This window comes from Dasypus novemcinctus, chromosome X (genome assembly GCF_030445035.2).
Source record: "Dasypus novemcinctus isolate mDasNov1 chromosome X, mDasNov1.1.hap2, whole genome shotgun sequence".
Lineage (NCBI taxonomy): Eukaryota > Metazoa > Chordata > Mammalia > Cingulata > Dasypodidae > Dasypus > Dasypus novemcinctus.
Genome location: NC_080704.1, coordinates 21,126,135 through 21,150,887, shown reverse-complemented (window position 1 = coordinate 21,150,887; position 24,753 = coordinate 21,126,135). Strand labels below are relative to the sequence as shown.

General features: G+C 38.8%; 1 protein-coding gene across 1 annotated transcript in view; it reads right to left on the bottom strand.

The window, feature by feature from the left end:
• CDKL5 (cyclin dependent kinase like 5) overlaps nucleotides 1–24,753 on the bottom strand; it is a 309,028-nt gene that overhangs the window by 187,184 nt on the left and 97,091 nt on the right. Inside the window, exon 3 of the mRNA XM_058291571.2 lies at nucleotides 23,112–23,146. Coding sequence (XP_058147554.1) covers nucleotides 23,112–23,146 — 35 coding nt within the window. The remainder of the gene's footprint in view (nucleotides 1–23,111; nucleotides 23,147–24,753) is intronic.

Here is a 24,753-nt window from a genome sequence, read left to right as displayed (position 1 = left end):
AAGCAATGAAGAGTGATTGTCGCTGTGGGCCCGGAGGGGAGGGGGAAAGAGGTATTGAATAGGTGGAATCAGTGTAACTGGGGGCAATGGAAGTGTTCCACAAGATTATGCAAGGATGGATATAGGACACATTAAATTACACCAAAAATGTATAGGGGCCTATAGGCTAAAATGTAATTCATAATGTAAAACATAAGATAACTAAAAATTTAGAAAATTTTGTGATCTAAAATATAGACCACAATGTAAACCCAAGTGTAACCTTGTTTGAAAGATATTGTCTCAATATCTGCACGTCAGTTGCAGTAAATATAGTATGAACATGTAAAAAGATTATTGCTGGGGAAGGGACAAAGTGTCTGATGTTGAATATGTGGTAGTACTGTATATTGTATATATGAATTACTGTGGTCTAAAACTTTTGTGAAGACAAGTTAAATAATCAGAAAGAAAAAAAAAAAGAAAAAGAAAGGATGTAGACCCTGAGGAAGAGATGGAAGAAGTTGCCTTGCCAATGTGCATACAGGGCAACACTTATTGCAGTGATGGAAGGCAAAACATCAAAAACAAAGCTTTTTCATTTTTTAATTTTTTGATACCCCATTTTTACTTTAATTTTTCTAAATTAGTATATATTCTATATTTAACCTCTAAGCCCATCACTATATTCCCTTTTACTATTAATGGAACCTGGCAATATATTGGACTTCATTTTCAGGGAGGTTTTGGACCACAGAGGGGTTCAATGGTGGCAGGGGAGGAATACTGGTGTGGGGTGTTATTGGTGGGGGGGGTGCATGGTTGGGAGGGAGTTCTCCAGGGCACACGTGCGGGGTGCAGAAAAATGTTTGGATATTTTCATAGTGGTTACAGTTGCGAATGATGGCTGGGTGAGTACTAAGTTCCAGTGGGGGGAGCTCTGTCACATTCCCTGATGGAACAGCAACAATCCTCCGAGTGTAATGGCTAAGACCAATAAGGAAGGATGGTCCAACAAAGAGCCCTTGATGCTAATGACTATGCTTGTGGGTCTGTGCGCCTGAAATAAGAACTAGGCCTAGAGCTGCAGGGTGCCTAAGAGTTACCTCCTGAGAGCCTCCATGTTGCTCAAATGTGGCCAGTCTTGAAGCCAAACTCAACATGTAAATGCATTGCCTTCCTCCCAGTGTGGGACATGACTCCAGGGGATGAGCCTCCCTGGCACTGAGGGATTATTACCAAGTACCAGTTAACGATATAGCTGGAGAACGACCTTGAATAAAAGGGTCAACTCAGACCAGCAGAATATTTCAGCCTACATGTAATATTAGGAGTTAAAAATGCTTTCTGACCTTGAATAAAAGGGGGAAATGGAAAGGACAAATGAGTTTATATGGCTATGAGTCTCCAAAAAAGAGCTGGGAGGTCATCAGAGGGGTCATCCTTACACACACCTCAGCAGAGTCCCAGAGACAGCTAAAGTAGATACAACCCCAGGTATTGGTTCTGCTGAGGGCTACAGAGACCCACAGGTTCTATGGTCATGGCAGATGGACTTCAGTGCCAAGTCAGTTGGCCCTACTTTAGAGTGTGTGGTAGAGTTGGACTCAGTGTGATCTTTGTTCACAAGCCTCTCCTGTCACTTTTACCGGAACTGTGGTTGGTACTGGGGTTTAGTGTATACTCAGGGGACCTGAATCTCTGGACTATCCATGTGATAGCCAGGCCCTGAACCGCAACAGACTTGTGACTCCTACCCTCTGGTTTATTGGGCTTACCCAAGCCAACTAACAGGGAGGTGAAGAAGGTCAACCACCACACCAGGGAGCCAAGAGTGCCTACAGGGAAGCGGACTTGGCCCAGTGGATAGGGCATCCGTCTACCACGTGGCAGGTCCGCGATTCAAACCCCGGGCCTCCTTGACCTGTGTGGAGCTTGCCCATGTGCAGTGCTGATGCGCACAAGGAGTGCCGTGCCATACAGGGGTGTCCCCCGCGTAGGGGAGCCCCACGCGCAAGGAGTGCACCCCATAAGGAGAGCCGCCCAGTGCAAAAAAAAAAGTACAGCCTGCCTAAGAATGGCACCGCACACACAGAGAGCTGATGCAGTAAGATGACGCAACAAAAAGAAACACAGATTCCCATGCTGCTGACAACATCAGAAGCGGACAAAAAGAAGAACACACAGCAAATGGACACAGAGAGCAGACAACTGGGGCAGGGTGGGGGAAGGGGAGAGAAATAAATAAAATAAATCTTAAAAAAAAAAAAAAAGAGTGCCGACAACTGCAAACAGGAGAATTGCACCCATCATCCAAGCGGAATCAAAGCACCCTCTTGATACAGAGGTGGAGTGGACATAACCATCCCAGGGTCCACAGAATGGAAGAATAGAGTGTAGACTGGAGTGGACTTGCTGATACTCTATTCTAGAATTGTTGTGATTAGTAATGGAAGTAAATGTAGCACTGAGATGGAGAAAGTGGCCATGATGGCTGCTGGGGGTGGGGAGTGGGAAGAAGAGATGTGATGTGGGGGCATTTTCAGGACTTGGGAGTTGTCCTGGGTGGTACTGCAGGGACAGTTACTGGACATTGTATGTCCTCCCATGGCCCACTGGGTGGACTGGGGGAGAGCGTAAACTTAAATGTGGACCATTGACCATGTGGTACAGCAGTGCTCAGAGATGTGTTCACCAAGTGCAATGAATGTGCCATGATGTTGGAGGAGGTTGTAGTTATGGGAGGAGTGGGGAGAGGGGGTGGGGGGTATATGGGGACCTCATATTTTTTTAATGTAACATTAAAAAATAAAGACAAAAAATAAATTAACTAACTAATTAAAAAAAGAAAAGAAAGTTCCATGAGGGCCTGGAGTTTGTTTCATTCACTGCTCTATTCCACAGACTGCAAATAGTCCTGAATAAATATGTATTGAATGAACTTGTTCAGCACTGGTGATATCTCAAGCCAGGTTAATCAGTTCCAATTGGAGCTAGTTCTGGGGCTTCTGCTTGAATTCCCAAGAAGAGAATTTCCTTGTATACCCTGGACTTGAATGTAATAAAATACAGAGGCTAGAGGTTCTGCTGCCAAATTACTCTTGTGTTCTATCAGCAGGGCTCTTAATTTCATATAACAAAACTATTCTTCCCGACATAGGAATTTTACATCCTTGCCCCACTGATACATTTAATCAAGTGACTTGCTTTGGCCAATTAAATGTGAGCAGAAGTGATGTGAACTGAACTTCAGATTGGGGTGATGGAAATATTTTGACCATGGATTGTGTTGATGGTGGCACAATAATGTGAATTAACACCACTGAAATATATATATATGTATATGTATATATACATATATTTGAATGTGGTTACAAGGAGGAAATTTTAGGTTGTATGTATGTTACTAGAATAAATATTTAAAAACAACATAGGACTGCACAACACAGTGAACCCTAATGTAAATTATGGACTACAGTTAATAGTACAATTATAATAATTCTTTCATCAATTGTAACAAAGATGCTACACTAATGCAAAGTGTTAATAATGGGGGAGGGGTTATATGGGAATTCTATTTCTGCACGATTTTTCCTTAAACCTACAACTTCTCTAATTAAAAAAAAATTCTACCTCAAAAAAAACAAAAAACAAAGAAAACAGATACTCAAATACTTGTACACAAACGCTCATAGCAGACTAGTCACAATAGCCAAAACACAGAAACAACTCAAGTGCCCATCAACATATGAACAAAATATGGTATATACATAAAATGGAATATTATTCAGCCATAAAAATGAACAAAGCACCGATACATGGTACAATGTGGATGAATCTCGACAATATTATGCATTTATATGAAATATCCAGGGTAGGGAAATCCATAGAGACAGAAAGCAAACTGGTAGCTGCCAGAGGCTAGAAGGGAAAATGGGGAATGAGTGCTTACAGGGCTTTCTTTTGGTGTGATGAATAGGTTTTCAAACCTGACATAGATGGTGGTTACACAACATTGTGAATGTCCTAAATACCACGGAATTGTATATATTAAAATGGTGGCTTTTATGGTATTTGAATTTCATCTAAATTTAAATATATACATATATGGGTCTAAAATGTGGCTTAAATCTTGGCTCTACCACTTTATATATGCCCTTCAGGAAATTAATCTATTTGAACATTAGTTTTCCCATGTAAAAAAAAGGGGGGGGGGGCATAATTCTTTCTATGTTGTTTTTTTTTTTTTTTTGGTAAGGATTTAAAGAGTAATGAAAATAAAGCACCAAGCACAATGTATGGCAGACAACAGGCACTTGAGACAAAAATTACTATTTCTTCTTAGCTTAATTTCTCACTATGTCTACATGAACCATACCAGAAAGATATTTTAAGTTTATTTTTCTCCCGCAGAATTTTATTCTTGATATTTGTCGGAATGTCCTTCCCTTAAACTAAAGAATGTTTCATAGGTTTGATGAAGGCAATATCCTTCTTTTTATTTATCTCTAAGTGAAAAGAGACTTATTTAGGCCAGTGATGGGACAGAGGATGAATAGCCTGTATGTGTCTCTGTATGCCCAGTCACTAGTAAATTCTTCTTCTCTGTTCTGTCAGTTGATATGCAAAAGATTTAACTAGTACAAAATTTTCTAACAAACAAAGGGATATATGCAACAGCAACTCAAGGAAAAAAATTTTTCAGTGGAAGTCCCACACTTAATTAATGCTATTCCTCAGGCTCAGGCTCCTAGAACATCAAAGGGAATGAGGAATAGGAATTTAGAGTTTTGGTCCCTGAAGCCACTATACTGTTTCCACCATATTCTCTGATTACAGTATGCTCCTCATTAGAGGTCAGCAAACTTTGTTTGTAAAGAAAGGGTCAGATAAATATTTTAGGCTCTGTGGGTCATATAATCTCTGTCACAACGACTCAACTCTGCCACTGTAGCACAAAAGCAACCATAGAAAATACATACACAAAAGAGTGTGGCTGTGTTTCAATAAAACTTCATCTACAAAAATAGATGGCAGGTCAAATTAAGCTTGCTGACTCCAGCTCTCCAGCATCAGGGTAGGTTTCTCTGCCTATCCTACTAGAGTGGTCTTAAAGAAAATGACCACATGGATCAAGTTTCAGCTGTGTCATCTGAGGAACATTCTATAGTCCATCAGTACCAAGGAGTCCAAGTATTCTGAAACTCAGAGGTAAACCATACCATTCTCATTCAGTATGTGATTAGCTAATAGTGCTACTTCCTAATCCTATCCCATCTTTGTGATAATTCTCTTGTGGGGACTGGGAATTCCTTATTTCCTATTAATTTTTCTCTTTTACTGGCATGAATTGTTTTTATTTTCGTAAGCAGGCTTTAATGGACATTTTGCTGCAGGGAAAAAAAAATGGGGGGGAGGGTTTCACACTATCATCTCAACCACAATCTTTTCCCAGATTTACTCCTCCGTCAATCTCTGTTTTAGCTTCTTGACAATAGAAAATGTGACCTTATATTTGCAAAAGTTGAAACAACATCTTATTCACTCCCTTTTACAGAACCAGTGCCTAGCACAGTGTTTATCATGCCATGCTTAGAACATAGTGCTATAAGTACAAGAGGCGGTCAAAGACACATTTGCTGATATTTTAAAATTAAAATGCTTTAATACATGAAACAAAGTCTTTAAGAAATACTAAAATTTAACATTGTAGAATATAATCTATAGCTTCTAATTATATAGTATTTCAGGGCTGGATCACTTTTTATATAGAAATAGCTCACTATGTACTAGTCTCCAGTCACTGGTTTCAATAACCGATAAAGAGATAAACTTAACTACTTAAGTGTATCCAATCCATGGGCATCTGTTAATCAATTCCTTTGCTTATATTACCAGTGAATTTATATTTCAGACCCTGTACAGAAAAATGATCCATGCTCAATTTTGCTCCTGAAATTTTGAAGAAAACTCCCATTAAGGAACTAGTATAAATCCCTTAAGCACAGGCATTTATCAGAAACCAATGAAGAAATTACTCATTTTAAGAAGGCATAAAAGAATACCTCTTTTTTAAAAATCAATTTATGTTTTTTTGATGAGTGTAAGAGACTTTAAAGTCTATCTAGTGACCCAGTAAACTCATCTTCTAGATAAGGGGTGGGGGGATGATCATTTAGGAACTGAGCCACTGGTAAGAAGGGTGAATGAGGTAAAGTCTTCTGTATAGACAGGGAGTGCAGAGCTAGGACTGCCTAGCTCCAATATGACCTTTTGGCTAGTTCCAATATGACGGTTCCCTTATCCTGTCTCTAAAAATAAATGTCATTGAGAAGTATTTTTAATTATTATGCTGAAGGAACCAATACTGAAATATTTCCAGCTTCTTACAATCTTCATTAAAAACCCCCAGCCACTTTATAATTTTTTCAAATGCTAGAACCCTCATCACACATTTATAATATATACATAAATGTGGAAGAAAATAAATGACCAAGTAAATAATACAAATAATCCCATACATCCAGTTTCTCATTGTTTGACTTAGATCTTTAATTTTTGTTTTACAAACTCAATTCACATGTAAAATCTAAATCTAAAATTAAAGGAAAACATTTATTTAATATGGTGGAAAAAAATAAAGCACTATGCTTATTTTGTCTTAGTAAAAAATAATTGAGTGGTTTTAGATGTCAGCCATTTGCCCAAGGAATCGACCCCAAACAACCATAAATAATCCGTTAAATTGGTGATAGTTCACTACTTTTCCTCAAGTTTCTTCTTCAAATAATTTTTTTTTTTTTAAGTAATCAAATCATCATTCAGCCATTCGGCTTTTTGGTTGAAATGCAAACTTAACCTGAAAAACATATACAGAATTCACTAATTCATAATTTACAGGGAAGTGGCTGTGGCTCAATCAGTTGGGTTCCTGTTTACCATATGGGACTTGTGAAGGTAGGCTCACCTGCATGCCGTGGAGTGCTGCCTGGCCCGCAAGCGCTGCAGAGTGCCACTGGCCTGCAAGCGCCGCAGAGAGCCGACTCAGCAAGGTGACATAACAAAAAGGGACACAAGTAAAAACAAAACACAGAAGAGCGCACAGATAATGGACACAGAGAGCAGACAGCAAGCAAGCCGCCAGGGGGGGAATAAATTTTAAAAAATAAATACAAAAAAAAAATGTATAATGCTTGCTAAAAATGAAGCTTTATAGAAAAAGACAAATTGTGAAAATTAAGAACAACCAAGAATCCCTTTTTAAGGGGAAATATGGATATTCCTGACTAATGAATATTTAACCTGATCTACTCTTCCCACCACTCCATTCTCAATTTCTCAACTTCTAAAAGAGGAAACACAATCTAGATTTTCTCTATCTACTCTCTCCTTAACTTCTTGCAATCCAGCATTCAGCACACCATTTTACTTACAGAGGTCATTAATAAATGGCATTGTTATATGATATGGGCTTTCTCACCCCTCCATCATTATCATCATGGCTCTTTCTATGGACTTTTACACTGTTGGTGAATAAATATCATTTTAAAAAATTTTCTTTCCATGCTTCCAAGAGATCTGTCTACCTCTCTCCTTTCAGTCTCACAATTTAAAAAATTCCCTTTACTTTGCTCTATACTCACTCTTGGAAGGTTCTTATTTCACAGCTCTATCTCATGTAAAATTAGCTATTTCTGTAGTCAGATCAAGGCCTAGTTATACCACTTATCACTTGCATAATCTTAGTCCTATTTATTATATAACCTCTTTGTGACTCAGTTTCCTCATCTATGAAATGTGGATAAAAGTAAGGATGTTGTGGGGATAAAATGTAAAAAAGTAGAGTACTGGAATATGATAGATGTTCATTATGCAGTGTTTATTATTAGGTTTGATATTCTGCGGCCATTTTTATTCCTTCTTAGTAAAGTTAAACTCATTATTTCTCTCCCAAAGCTTATACACCTTTATAAGTTTTCTAGTCAATAAATTATACCAGTGCTTTCCCTGTTTACCACATTCAAATTCTTGGGATCATCTCTGATCCCTCTGCAGGAACAAAGTCCCTGATACTCTGCAATACATCTCTATTTTGCCATTCATTATCAGTTCTCTAATGTAAATATCTAATTTAAATTATTTATTGAACATCTACTAGGCCATACCCTAATACAGCATTGTTCACGGCTTTGTAGAATTAGTTATCTTAAGAGCATATGTCACCTACTATTTAAAAAAAAGAAAAACAAAAATCAAAGCAAAAACCTCCCATATGTCCATCCCAGCCACATGGAAGGAGCTACATGAATCTGCACCTCCCCGACCTAGGCTCAATTAGCATGACATTTCAACCTTACTATCAGACTACCATAATCACTCTTTTCTCAACTTTAGACCATACCACCCTATTTCAACCCTATTCAATTCTCTGCACCTTGTTGTGAGAATGACCTCTTTGGGCTCTGCAAAGAAAAATGTGCTGCTAAGGTGCCTCCCCTCTCAAAGGCACTTCAAATCAGACAGGCAAATTAAAAGAAAATCAGCGGGAAGGAGATGTGGCTAAACCAGTTGGGCACCAGCCTACCACAAGGGAGGTCCCAGGTTTGGGTCCAAGTGCCTCCTGAAGAGGATGAGCTGATGCCCACACCTGTCGTGATGAGCTAGACACCACACCCTGCCACAACAAACTAGACATCTAAATAAGAAGATGCCACAAGCCAGCAGAAACCACAGCCCCATGGGGAACAGACGTGGCTCAGGCCATTGGTTATTCGCCTCCCGTATGAGAGGTCTGGGGTTTGGTTCCCAGTGCCTCCTGGAGAAGGCAAGCAAACAATGAACAGACAGATGAGAGAACCATCTGGAGGAGGGGGAATAAATTGAAAAGTAAAGTAAATAGATCTTTTTTTTTTTTAATCAGCAATGCAAATCTGCAGGGTAAAGGTCCAAACCAGAACTTCTGCCAAATGTGAACAGTCAAAAGGAGCCATTATAGAAGATTAAAGTCACGCAACTCATTGATATAGATATGAAAATGTCACAGGGTGCCAGCTGGGTGCCTGAAAACCCAGTGGACCACTCCCTGGATCCCTTCTCTTAGGAGTTATTGGGAATTGAACCAGGGATGTTATATGTATGAGATAGTCATTCCTACAGTGAGCTCCAACACTCCACAGGGTCCCTAGGCTTCTGAGAGCCTACCTGGCTCTCCCCGCCCTCTTTTCCCTCAGGTCAGTTTGGCTTCTAACAGGTTTCCAGCTATTTCATATCTATATCATAGATATGATATAGATATGTGTTTTCATATCTATATCATAGATATGATATAGATATGTGTTTTCATATCTATATCAATGAGTATATAAAACAATAAACAGAAGCTGTCAAAAAACGAGTTGTAGTTTTCTTTTGTAACTGGGTGGCATTTATTTCAGTAAATTACAAAATATAGTCTTTGAAGGACTTCCAGGAAGATGGCATTGGGGTAGTTAGGCAGGGCTCAACTCTCTCACATAAACAACGAAGGAAGGACAAAAAGTAACCCGGGGAAGCTTTTTTCAGACCAGGAGAGTGCTGTGCATCATCCAGGAGAGAGAGGCAGAGAGAGACAAAGAGGCCAAACAAAAAATGAAAACTGAGTTAATCACCCTTGTGGCTGGGAAAGGCACATGTACCCCACCCTCAAGGCAAATACCACTGGTAAAACCCCTGGCTCACTGCGCCAATTGAGTGGAGAAGAATGTTCTCTTCCCTGGGAGGAAGAGGGGTCTTGTGGATGGCAGAGTGTGGTCTCTCTTCAGTGAGTTTGGCTATCTAAACCCCCTTTGAATCTCAAAAAAGACCCTAGCCAGCACTGAAGCAGCCCCAGAGAAAGAGACAGGAACTAGTTCAGCAACGGGGCAGGTGGAGACAGGCACCTAACCAGCCCAGGACAGAAGGAAGCCAGGAGAGATAGCTGGAAACCTGTTAGAAGCCAAACTGACCTGAGGGAAAAGGGGGCGGGGAGAGCCAGGTAGGCTCTCAGAAGCCTAGGGACCTTTGGAGTGTTGGAGCTCACTGTAGGAATGACTATCTCACACATACGACGTCCCTGGTTCAATTCCCAATAACTCCTAAGAGAAGGGATCCAGGGAGTGGTCCACCGGGTTTTCAGGCACCCTACTGGCACCCTGTGAAGGGGAACTCATGGAATGAGTTTTGGTTTTAGGTTTTACCACCTGCTATTTTACCTTTATTATTGTCTCTACTCTTCATTTTAGTTGCTAACATGGGCTCACTCACCTGTGGAGGACCAGCTGCAGGGTGACTGATGAGCACCAGCAGCCCAACACACTGTCAAGGGGCCTATGAGGCAAGCCTGTTTTCTCAGGGCTGATTCGGGGTTTTTTGTTTGTTGTTGTTTCCTTTTGTTCCCTTTTGCTCTTTTCCTTGTTTTTTTTTTCTCCTGAGTTTCTTTTCTTTCTTTCATTTTTCCCTCTTCCATTTCTTTTCTTTCATTCTACCTTCTCTTATCTTTTATTCCATTTTATTTCTTATCTCTTTTTTTAATCCCACCTTTTTTTATTCTTATTCCTTTGTAATTTTTATGATTTTTCACTCTAATTTTTCTTTCCTGGCTCTATCATGCTTTTCTTTATTATTATTATTATTACTATTAACCCGTTTTTCTTCTTCTCTCTTTTCTTTTCTATGCTTTTAATAGTTTTTCAAGGGAACACAGACAACTACAATGATATATAATAAGTGGATCCAAGTATCAAAGAGGAAATTTAAAGCAAAACAATGAACCCTAGCGTAGAAAGAGAAGTTAACTATGTGAATAGGCCCATCAAGATAAACAGATGCCTAGCTACCAATAAAAAATTACAAACCAGGGAAGATGTGGCTCAAACAGTTGGGCACCCACCTACCACATGGAAGGACCCAGGTTCAGATCCTAGTCCCTCCTAAAGAAGACAAGCAAGACATCGTTCTGACACAATGGGCTGGCACTGAGAGCTGATGCAATGAGATGACACAGTGAAGAGACACAACAAGGAAACACAGTAAGAGATGATGAGAGACACAATATGTGAGGAGTGGAGGTGGCTCAAGCATTGGGCACCTCCATCCCACATGGGAGGTCCTGTATTTGGTTCCCAGTGGCACCTAAAAAGAAAAAAAAAAAAAAAAAGACGAGATACAAGGGAAGGGGGTAAAAATTACAGGTCATACTAAGAAACAGGAAGACATGGCCCAGTCTAATGAACAAACTAAAAAAACAAAAGGAGATGCAGAACATAGAACAACCAAGTAAGGATGTCCAAACAAATATCATGATTCAACTTAATGAAGTGAAGGATGAGATAAAGGATATTAAGATGACACTAGGGGAATATACTGAAGAAATCATATAGGATAGGGAAATATGACCCATCTTTATGCTGTCTACAAGAAACTCACCTTACACCCAGGGATGCAAGGAGGTTGCAAGTGAATGGTGGGAAAATGATTTTACATGCAAACAATAACCAAAAAAGGGCAGGAGTACCCATACTAATATGAGACAAAATAGACTTTAAATGCAAAACTATAAGAGACGAAGAAGGGCATTATATATTAATAAAAGAGCAACTGATCAAGAAGAAAGAAAAATCAAACATTTATATACCTTATCAGAGTGCCCGAAAATACACGAGGAAAACATTGGAAAAACTAAATGGAGAAACAGAGGACTCTACAATTATAGTGGGAGACTTTAATACACCATTAACACCATTAGACATAACATCTCAACAGAGGGTCAAAAAAAAAAGAGAACTTAAATAATATGTTAGAGGATCTAGACCTAATAGACATAAACAGAATATTACACCCAAATACAGAAGGATATACATTCTTCTTGAGCACACATGGATCATTCTCCAAGATAGACGACAAGCTAGGTCACACACAGAACATTTCTCAACAAATTCAGAAAGATTGAAATTATACAAAGAAATTTCTCTGACCACAATGTAATGAAGCTGTAAATTAAAAAGAGGCAGAGAACCAGAATAAGCACAGAGATATGGAAGTTAAATAACACACTCTTAAACAATCAATGGGTCAAGGAAGAAATGGCAAAAGAAATCAGGAAGTACTGTGAAACAATAGAAAATGAGAATACATGTCAAAACTTATGGGATGCAGTAAAAGCAGTGCTGAGAGGGAAATTTATAGCCATAAATGCCTATATTAAAAAAGAAAAAAGAGCTAAAATCAAATATCTAACTGCACACCTGAAGGAACTGGAAAAAGAACAACAAACAAATCCCAAAGCAAGTAGAAAGAAGGAAAGAATAAAGATAAGAACAGAGCTAAATGAAACTGAGAATTAAAAAAAAAAACAAAAAAAAAAAAAACTAGAAAAAAATTAGCAAAGCCAAAAGCTAGTTCTTTGAGATTAATAAAATTGACGTATCTTCGAACCACCAAGATAGCAGCAGCAGAGTAAGAGGCTCCTAGAGTCAGCTTGTGCTACAGGGCAGTAGTAATCATTCAGAGCTATCAAAAGCACTTGTTTGGGGGCTCTAAGAGACTAGAAGAGCATCCTATAACATCATTGAAAGAATGGAAGGAGGAGATTGCCCACCTACAGAGAAGATCTGTGAGCAGAGCACTCCATGCCAGGGAGACCAGTGCCCATTATCCAGTGGCAGCACAAGCCACCTCGGGAACTGCTACATGGCTGGAATTGGAAGCTCCATTTCCCAAAAACGGGGGGAAAGAGATGGTTTGGCACCATCTTCAGCTGATGATTAGTAAATTTGGCAGGTTAAAATATAATCCTAAGAACAGCTAAAGTTTGAACCTGTTCAAATCAGAAAGAGTCTGGTAGCTATCATTTTAATACCACCCCCAGCATGAGGAGAAGCAGGACAGACTGAAAATCACAGCGCTGGTAGGGACCAGCACCTTTCCATTCAGATCAGATCACAGCTCTAGCCTAAGCCCTAGTCCCACCTCAGGCAAGGAGGAAGCTGGGGAGACCTGCACCAGTCTCAGTGGGGAAATACAGGCCACGACACAGAGGCCAGTGATGATCCTACTCTGGTGGCACAAGCTGCCTTAGGAGCTATTATGTGGCTGGAGTTGGACGCTCCGTTTCCCAAAAATAGGGGAGGAAGAGATGGTTATCCACCGACTTCAGCTACTGATTAGTAAATTCGGCAGGCTAAAATATAACACTAAAAGCAGTTAAAGTTTGAATCTGCCCGTGTTTGCTTTATAAGTTCAGAACTTTTACTATACACTTAATTGTTTATGTATGTACATGTATAAATGATACAAAGGTAATAACAACAGGGTTGGTTGGGGGAAAAATACTTTGGTTAGTAGTAATATTTTGACAATGCTCTGTAATCATTAGTTAAAAATATTTAACAACAATGCAATTTATTGGTGGTAGGGTGAGTTATGAGAGTCCTGTATGATGTTATATGTGTTTGTTTTGTAAGTTCACAACTATTATTATAAACTTATTGTTCAGGTATGTTTATGTATGAGTGATATACTTCAATAAATTACTTTTTTAAAAAAAGCCAACAGATTTCTGATACTTTGCATCAGTACTCCTTTGGGAGACTAATACAACTTCAATATTTGTACATCAGTTTTAACAAATGTACCATACTCATGTAAGATGTTATTAATAGGGGAGAATGGGAAGGAGGGTGGGTGTTGGGTATATGGGAATCCCCTATATTTTCTTTGTCACTTTTATGTCACCTAAAGCTTCTTTGAAAATAAAGCAAATAAATATAAGACACTGAGAGAACATATATAAGAAACTGTTACTGTACATAAAAGATAATAGATTTTACAGCAATGAAAGACAAATGAAAATTTTTTTATTTTATTTTTGTATTTTATTTATTTTTATTTTGGGGCTTTGTTTTCAGGGAGGTTTTGGATTGCAGAAGGATCTCAACTGTGGCAGGGGAGGGTCACTAGTGCAGGGTGTCAGTAACAGGGGGATGGGTGCGCGCGTGCCTCTATGGCATATGAATAAGTTCAAGTGGTCATGGAGTGTTGTCTCAGTGGGTGGAAACCCACAAAATAACCAAAAAAAATAGAGTTCCCATCCTGGGAAGTCCTGCTACATTCTCTAATAGATCAACAAGAATCCCAAGTACATGGGCAGTGCCAAGCCAAGGCAGACAGACCATTACGCCAGTCCTTTGATATTGATGGTTATACTTATGAACCTTGTTCTTGTGAAATTGAAACTTAGCCTAGTAATATATATCGCCTAAGAGCTACCTCCTGAATGCCTCCTTGTTGCTCAAATGTGGCCTCTCTCTAAGCCAAACTTAGCATATAAACACACTACCTTTGTCCCGCACCTCTCCCTCCCCACCCCACAGAAGACATTACTCCTAGGGATGAGCTTCCCTGGCCCAGAGGGATTATTACCAAGCACCAACTAGCGACGCATTTGGAAAAAGACCTTGACCAAAGGGGGAAATATTAAATAAAAATGAGTTTTTATGGCTAAGAGATTTCAAACTGAGTTGGGAAGTCATTCCAGAGATTATGCTGAGGGAGGATCTCATTGATTACCACAGTAAATAATGCCTTAAGCAGGGGGGCTCTAGAGGCATCTAGACACTACAAGCAAGGCAGACAATCTCAGGAATTCAGCACCCTGTCAGCGGGCCTTACCTTGGAATATGTGCTCCCCAATGTAACAGAGTTAGACTCATTTATAATTTCCCTACACATGGCTCTTCTGCCCCTTTTATTTGAACTTATAATTAGCATTATACTCATTAAATATATGTCCTAGGGATGTAAATCTTTGGTCTAATTTCCCTACACATGGCTCTTCTGCCCCTTTTATTTGAACCTATAATTAGCATTGTACTCATTAATATATGTCCTAGGGACTTAAATCTTTGGTCTGTTCATATACCAGTTGAGCCCTGAATCTCAGCACAGTTGCAATACCTACTCTCCAGTTCATTGGACTCACCCAGGACAACTAACAAAAGGATGATGGACAATGTCCAGCCCAAAAAACAGAGAGTACCTACAATAGCATGCAAGATAGTTCCATCCATCTACCCCATGGGATCTAAGGCCCCTCGCAATCAGTGGGCACCACCATGCCAAAATGTTCAAGATTGAGGAACAAACAAACATAAGGCAATGGCCACCAGAGGTTCTGAGGCGAGGGAGAGGGAAGAATAGGTATAACATGGGGCATTTTGGGGACACGGGAATTGTCCTGCATGACATTGCAATGACGGATACAGGCCATTATACACTTTGTCAAAACCTATAAAATTGTGCGCTGCAAAGTGTAAACTATAATGTAAACTATAGACCGTGGTTAGTAGCAATGCTTCAATATGTGTTCATCAATTGTAACAAATGTACCACACTAAAGTAAGATGTTGTTAATGGAGAAAAGTCTGGGAGGGAAAGAGGATGAGCTATATGGGAATCCACCTATATTTTCGATGTAACATTTATGTAATCTAAAGCTTCTTTTCAAATAAAATAAAATAAGAAATACACATACACACACACAGTCTATGGCTTGGAATAGCCTAACATGATATTGTATTCAGAAAAGAAAAGATACATCTGTTTATAAACATGACCTTTAACTCTTACAACAGTACAGAGATTAAATATGTTAGGGGAAGTGGATTTGGCTCAATGGATAGAGCGTTCGCCTACTACATGGGAAGTCCAGTGTTCAAACCCAGGGCCTCCTGACGCATATGGTGAAGCTGGCCCACGCGCAGTGCTGATGTGCACAAGGACTGCTGTGCCACGCAGGAGTGTTCCCTGCACAGGGGAGCCTCACGCACAAGCAGTGCGCCCCGTATGGAGAGCCGCCTAGCACGAACAAAAGTGCAGCCTGCCCAGTAGTGGTGCTGCACACACGGAGAGGTGACGCAGTAAGATGACACAGCAAAAAGAGACACAGATTCCTGGAGCTGCTGACAAGAATGCGAGCGGACACAGAAGAGCACACAGCGAATGGACATAGCAGACAACTTGTGGGGGTGGGGGGGGGGAATAAATAAAAAATAAATCTTAAAAAAAATTTTTTTTAAATGTTAGGAATTATTTAATTATATATACAACTGCAACCAATCTTTTCAAAAAGAAACCCACCTTAAGAACAAGCAAGATGGCAGCAGAGTAAGGAGCTCCTAGAGTCAGCTCCTGCTACAGGGTAGTTAGCAAATACCCAGAGCTATTTGGAGCTAGCTAAAGCAACTGTTTGAGGGCTTCAGGAGGCCAGAAGGGCATCCTGCAACATCCTTGAAGGAGTGGAAGGAGAAGACTGCCCATCTGCAGAGAAGACTCAAAAGTAGAGCATTCTGTGTCCCAGAGGCCGGGGCCCATCCTTCACTGGAGGCACAAGCCGCCTCGGGAGCTGTTCCGCGGCTGTAATTAAAAGCTCCACTTCCCAAAAACGGGGGAGGAAGAGAAGGTTGGGCACCAACTTCAGCTACTGAGGAGTAAATTGAGCAGGCTAAAGTATAATCCTGAGAACAGATAAAGTTTCAACCTGTCCAAGCCAGAAAGAGGCCGGGAGCCACCATCTTAACTCTGTACCTGGCACAAGGAGAAGCAGGGCAGACTGAGGCTCCCCCGCTGGTGGGGACGAGCTGCTTTCCATCCAGATCAGATTGCAGCTCTAGCCTAGGCCCCAGTCCCACCTCCAGCAGGGAGGAAGCTGTGGAGACGTGCGCCAGCCTCTCCAGGAAATTACCACCCAAGCCACGGAGGCCAGTGATTGGCCTACCCTGTTGGCACAAGCCACGCCAGGAGCAGCTAGAATTGAAAGCTCCATTTCCCAGAAACAGGGGAGGAGGAGACGGTTGGCTGCTGATTTCGGCTGATTGGTAGGCTCCGCTGGCTAAGAGATAACCCTGGGAACAGCTACGGTATAAATCAGCCTCAGTCAGAAAGGCCAAAGGCCAATACTGTGACTCCACCCCCAGGCTGAGGGGAAGCCAGGCTGACCTAAACTCACAGCGAGGGTAGGAACTGGTTTCTCTCACCCAGATGGGCCTGCAGCCCTAGCCTAGGCATCAGCCCCACCTCTGGCAGGGCTGAGGCTGGCGGGCCCTGCACCAGCCTATCGAGGTAACTGCAGGTAACTTTGGCACAAATTGAAAATCAGAAGTCTACCAGGGCAACTGCGGTCATCTTGGACCCACATAGCATAGACTGGTGCCCACACCTGCAGCTCCATCCCCGACCCAGGCAGGAGAGAAAGGGGCGTGAAGCTTCATCGGTCTCTCTGGGCAATAACAGTCTAGCACAATGAGGGCACCTTGAGCCACCAGAGCTTACAGCACCAACTACATGCTTGGCTCCTACTGCGCAACAGCAAGGAAGAAAAGGCAGGAAGCCCTAAACTAAAGAGAAAAACTGCACCCAGAATACTCTAGTAATCAGATGCCGAAACATCAAAAACAAATTATAAACTACCCCAAGAAACAGGAAGCTATGGCCCAGTTAAAGGAACAAGATAAGCCTCCAGATGACATAAAGGATGTTCAAACAAACCTCCTTAATAAATTCAATGAGATGGCGAAAGAGATTAAGGATATTAAGAAGACACTGGATGAGCAGAAAGAAGAATTTGAGAGCATACATAGAAAAATAGAAGATCTATGGGGATGAAAGGTGCAATCAATGCAATTTTCAAAACACTGGAATCGTATAATAGCAGATTTGAGGAGGCAGAAGAAAGGATTGGTGAGCTTGAAGAATTGGCCTCTGGAAGTGAACACACAAAAGAACAGATGAAGAATGGAAAAAATTGAAGGTCTCAGGGAACTAAATGACAGCAAAAGACAAGCAAACATACGTGTCATGGGTGTCCCAGAAGGAGAAGAGAAGGAAAAAGGGGCAGAAGGATTATTTGAAGAGATAATGGTAGAAAACTTCCCAACCCTATTGAAGGACATAGATATCCATGTCCAAGAAGCACAACATACTCCCATCCGAAAAAATCCAAACAGACCAACTCCAAGACACATACTGATCAGAATGTCAAATGCCAAAGATAAAGAGAGAATTCTGAGAGCAGCAAGAAAAAAGCAAAGCATAACATATAAGGGATATCCAGTAAGATTAAAGGCTGATTTCTCACCAGAAACCATGGAGGCAAGAAGACACTGGTCTGATATATTTAAGATACTACAAGAGAAAAACTTCCAGCCAAGAATCTTATATCCAGCAAGACTGTCTTTCAAAAATGAGGGTGAAATTAGAATATTCACAGATAAACAGAAACTGTGAGAATTTCTAAGCAAGAGACCAGATTTTCAGGAAATACTAAAGGTGTGCTAGAGCCTGAAAGAAAAGACAGGAGAGAGGGGCCTGGAAGAGAGTCTAGAAATGAAGATTATATCAATAGAAGTAACTAAAGGTGTCAAAAGAGTGGTGAAAATAAAATATGACAGATAAAACCCAAATAGGAATAAACTTAATCCACGATGTAAAGCACCTGTAGTCAGAAAATTACAATTCAGTGTTAAAAGAAATCAAGAAAGGCCTAAATAACTGGAAGAATATTCCATGCTCATGGACTGGAAAACTAAATAAGATTAAATTAAATCTGTATATCTATTCAAATTGATATACAGATTTAATGCAATCCCAATAAAAATTCCACCAGCATTAAAGAAAAAATTGAAAATGTGATCATCAAATGTATTTGGAAGGGCAAGAGGTCCTAAATAGCTAGAAACACCATAAAAGGAAAAGTGAACCCTTACTTATCTCCAAACTTTAAATCATATTACCTAGCTACAGTGGTAAAAAACAGCATGGTACTGGTATAAAGACAGACACAATAGACCAATGGAACCAGATTTATGGTTAAGAAATAGACCCTCACATATATGGTCAAGTGATTTTTGACTACCCTGTCAAACTTACACAGCTGGGGCAGAACAATCCATTCAACAAATAGTACTGAAAGAATTGGATATCCATAGCTGAAAGAAGGAAAGAGGACCCCTACCTCATACCTTATCCAAAAATTAACTCAAAATGGATCAAAAACCTAAAAATAAAAGAACCATAAAAGTTAGAGAATTGTAGGAAAATATCTTCAAGACCTGGTGATAGATGGTGAATTTTTAAAGGAGATAAAAGAAGGACTGAATGGATTACTGATGTTTAATGTACGTAGAAGTTTTAATTAGCTTTACTGTAAAAGTATCCAAATGTACAGAGTGGATGGTTAACACACAGTGAGTAACAGTTAGTTTATAAATGGGGATTTGACTGAAAATGGTAGTCTAGTTATGTAAATACCAATTGATAGAATGCTAGAGAATAATTTAGGAACTGAATATAGCACAGTAAACCAAGAGGTGCATGAGAATTGTGGTTGATGGTACAGATGCATGAGTATCCTTTGTAAGCTAGAGCAAGTGTATATCACTACTGCAGGATTTGGGGAATGTGGAAAAGCATGGGAAAAATACAGCTGGAGTGACCTATGGACTGTGGTTAGCAGTAATAATATTCTTGCATCTATGAGAAAGATATACTGTGTTGATAATGAGGCAATATGGAAAATGTGAGCCAAATGTACACTATGGACGTGGTAACAATCACAATATTATCTTATCTATAGCAAATGTTCCACCAGTGTGGTGTGATAATGGAGGGGTGTTGTTTGGGAATTCTGCACATGTGCATGACTGTTTTATAAGTTTACAACTTCTGTCATAAAAAATATATTTAAAAAATAATAATAGGGTGGTTTGGGTGAAAACACACCAAATGTAAGATAAGGAGTATGATTAGTAGTAAGATTTTGACAATATTCTTTCGTAATTTGTAACAAACATCTCATGACAATGCAAGGTGGTGGTGGAGGGTTGGTATATGGGACCCTTGGATGATGTTATGCAAGTTTGCTTTGTAAGTTCACAACTTTCACTATACACTTGTTTATGTATGTATGTTCATATATAAATGATATAAAATTAATAGGGTTGGTTGGGAGAAAAATACTTTGGTTAGTAGTAATTTTTGACAATGTTCTTTAATCATTAGTTAAAAAGATTTAACAACAATGCAAGTTATTGGTGGTAGAGTGAGCTGAGAGTCCTATATGATGTTATATGTGTTTGTTTTGTAAATTCACAACTATTATTATACACTTATTGTTTATGTATGAGTGCTATACTTTAATAAATTAATTTAAAATTTTTAAAAAATTTAAAAAAAGAAACTCACCTGGTATATAAGTATTTACATAAGGCTATCTTCTGTGAAGCTTAATTTATATATTTTATAAGCATTTCATTCAATTTTTTAATGGGATGGAAAATATATGGGCATGGTTATTTTACATATAATGGATACAACAGGAAGGATTGTACACACTTTCAACTATGAGATTTATAGTAATCCATTTGTTTGATCCTAGAGCATAAATCCTATCAGAAGCATCAGGTTCTCTATTTTTGGATAATGGGGTACAAATTTGAAAGCCTTATTTTAGCAAGAAAAAGCATATACTGTAACATGTCTAATGACTAAACAGCTGCAGATTCTACAAAAGAGTTTTATATTACTGTGTTAGCCACTAATGTATGCCTTAGATTTTTCATCCAGCAATATCTTTTTATATGAATGAAAGGAAAAAGCAACAATATTTAGAGAGCTAGCCTGTGAATCCCTCATCTAGTGAACGGCACCAAAAAGAGAAGTGTTTAGGTGAAATCTCATTTGCAGCGACCTTACAGGTTATTAAAGTATCTACTCTTCTATCTCTTCAGATAGACCATGTTTTAGTTTCCTGATTTCTAAAAGAAATACCATACAGTGGGCTGGCATAAATGATGGGAATTTCTTGGCTCACAGTTTTGAGGCTAGATGAAGTCCAAAATCAAGGCATCTGCAAGGTGATGCTTTTTCCCCTGAAGACTGTGGTATTCTAGGGCTGGCTGCCAGTAATCCTTGGTGCTTGGTTTTTCTGCCACATGGCAATGAACATGAGGAAGTCTTCTCTTTTTCTCCTCCGAGTTCCATTGATTTCCAGTTTCTTCCCACGGCTTCTCGCTGTGGCCTTCTTTATGAGGCCTCCAGTAATAGGATTAAGACCCATTCTGATTCAGTTGGCCATATCTTAACTAAAAATAATCTCATCAGAATGTCCTATTTCCAAATGGGTTCACACCCACAGGACCAGGGGTTAGGACCTGAACATGCCTTTTGTGGGGATCATGATTCTATCACCAGCAGACCACAAGTCATTCAATATGTTTTATTCTTCCTTGTAACCCAAAATGCCTACACATCACCACTAAGAATCACATCTCACATTTAGAGTTGGGTTCCCAAGAGCAGAGATGTCCATGATCAGAACATTCCTACTCTAGGCCTAACCTACTGTCACTCCCAGTGTGTACCATGAGAACAAGCTAAAGGTAACAACAATATTTTAACAAATGAGTAAACCAGCCATATAGAAACACAAAAACAATATATATACAACTAATAAGCTTTTGCTTTTGCATAAAAGGCAGAAGGAGAGCTTAGCAAAGGTCAAAAGAAAGTATAAGAAAAAGAGTCACAGGTAAAGTGTGACAAAGAGAGAAAACACTGTTGGATTATTTACACTGTTTGAATATAATCTATAATATATATCAAATATATGTACAATGTGTACCACATATATTGAATGTATATATGTGTGTCAGAAATCCTTGGACTTTAAAATCCTAGATTAAGAGCTGAAACTTCAATTTCCTTCATTGTATAAACAGAACCATAGTATAAAAGAAGGTATTGGGTTCATGAAACAGTCAAATTAAACTTGGAACTAACAGCCTATTTGCCCTAATTTTATTTTTTAGAAGGAATTTTATTTTTTAGAAGCTTCATAAATTTATTGTAACTCAAGGTAATTCATTAAAAGCATAGCATTTCATTAGGGAGCTTTCCATGTGTTTAATTTCAGACTGCGTTAATATTTCTTAAGATACTCAAGATGCTATATTTATCTTGATTATATTTTACTACTTTAAATTCTTAATCATCCTTAATCAAGAACCAATAGAAATCAAACCATTTTTTGAGAATTTACTGGTAAATAGATCTTCAGATAACTATTACCAACATAAAATAATTCAAACACACAATTTCAAGAATAAAACCCAAATATATGAACTGCCATGCAGCCTTAAATCCAAAAGGTAGAGAGTATTTTGAATAAGAAAGAAAAAGCAGACATAAAAGTGACACTATATTTATTTATGTACACATAACTACTGATAGGAAGAGAGATTCAGGAGTTTAAGTGAAATGTTTTGGGTTGAGTAGCTAAGCTCACTTCAGAGACTATAAAATAATATCACAGAAATTTAAAGCCTTGACCTTAACAAATTATATGCAAAATAACATGAGGTCAAATATTAATATTCAGAATAGAAATACTCTATTAGAAAAATATTGTTACAGCTTCAATAGTTGCCAAAGTAAAGTTAGTCTCATGAATAGAACACATTCGCCACTGAACAATAGCTATGGAAACTTCAAATAATCACAAATTATTTAGGGAAGTTATCATCATAGTCAAATAACCTTTAATAAGATTCATTTCAAGGCTGTTTAAGGGTGATAAACCATAGCCAGTAATCATACACTATTAACCCAAATCCTATTTCATAACCAACACCTGTCCACTACTCTTCAAAACCTGGATTCAAATCCATTGAGAAATTTAAGTTATTGGGGCTACATGAAAAATACTGAATCTAACTCCTTGCTCACAAGTACTTTAACATAAATTAAATCTATCACTATCTTGCTTTCTTCTTCCCATCCCAACACCCTTTTCTCTCATCCCATTAGGCAGCTTTTCACCTACACATAAGTTGGTTGAAAAAATAGGTAAGGTAATCACAAAAAGGTAATTACTACTTCGTAGTAATATAGCTGGTCTAAACAGTCTCCATTTTCTGGGTTCACATGTCAATTCTGCTTCATTAGCATCACCATCATCAAGGTCAGACAGGTTTAATTACATGCTCACATGCACAGGGCATTGCACCAATTTCAAAACAGTTACATATACACAGATATTTTCATTTTTAAAAGTATGTACTTGCCTTGTGTCTGCATTTAAGTACAACTCCATAGGCTCCTATAATAAAAATAAGTAGACAATTAGGGACAGGTATACGAACTACAGATCTTGGAGAGACAGTTCTGTTGTGTATACACAGATTACTAGTGCATGTTATAATAATAATTCCTGAAATGACAATATTCTCTAGCGATAACGCAATGATCCACTTACAAACAGAATGTAATCCTTTATTACCTATTTTTTATAAACCAAGAGTGTAAAAAGTATTTCCCCCAATTTAACAAGTATTTTTCAATACTCCTATTTTTTTTAAAGAAAAATTCTCTCAAGACACTTTTAAAAGGTTTAAAAATTTTGGAAACGAGATTTGGACACAAGAAAGTTTAAGAATAAATGAAAATTAAATCAAAAGATTATAACAGATTGTAAAAGATTAGTAGTTAAGAGCTAATGACTTCCCAATAGTAAGCTCGAGCACAGGTCTGCCAAAAATGCTCTCCGTCCTAGAAGACATTTAAATGCTCTTCTAGGATACTATAGAATGTCTTTCCTGGATGGCAAAATGGTACAGGCCTCAAAGCCCCAATTTTAGGCATGAGAATCTGTTTCAGGGCACAGGCTACAAGTAGTAACAGGCTCTCCAGCTATCAAGGTCAAATACTCCAACTATCTTCAGAGTATTTTGATGAGATTCTCCACTACCTTTTAGATTATTTCTTCTATAATCTAGGTCATAAACTATTTCCTAGAGGCAGACACAGAGTTGAAAGCACGATACTCAGGAAACTGGGATTAAGGGTACATTGTCAAAAATCTAATTAGGAGAATCAAGATATAATGTGTGATAACGGAGACTTGTGGAAATGTCAAGAAATTGACATTAACAGGCAAAGCCCACATGCACCAATGAGAAAGGGACTTCTGAGAGACAAAATTGGGAAATGTAGTCTCCAACACAGTGTAGATGTCCTAAACAAGTCTCCCTTGCTTTGGTGAGCATGGATGAATCTTAATATCATAGGTTAGGATGGAACCAGCTCTTATAGTCATCCAATTTAACTAAAGGCTCACAAACAATCATCCAATCCTCATTTAATTTCCCATGCCAGTTTTTCTGTGGGGTGAAAATGCACTGTCTAATCTACAGTAATATAGAGTTGAGGGATATTTTTCTGTATACTTACTATATATGTATTTCTTGGCGCAAAAGGGTGTGAGGTAGTTTACAAAGAAAAAAAATACAGACAATGATGGTACTGACTAAAACTGACATGTTCTGATTTATATTACAGTCTGGTAATTCTGGTTAATCTGAGCTAATCTCTTAAGAAGATGATGACCTATGGGTATACCAAGAAAAGCAAAGTTATGTTCCAGAAAACCTTAGGCCCAGAAGCTGGAGCATACAACCCCATCACACCCTATGTGTTAACCTTTTCCAATTAGCAGCTTTACTGCTTAAGTCTCTAACTGCAATACTTTAAAAGGAAAGAAAGAAAGAAAACACAAAAGGCAGTAATTATAAAACAGACAGTGGGCAAGACACTGAGAATGAATTTTATTTACATAACTATCAATGAAGAAAAGGAAAAAGAGTCGACTAGTGAAGGGAAAAATAATCCATTCATTTATATGGTTTCAACTTCATACCTTGAAAGTAC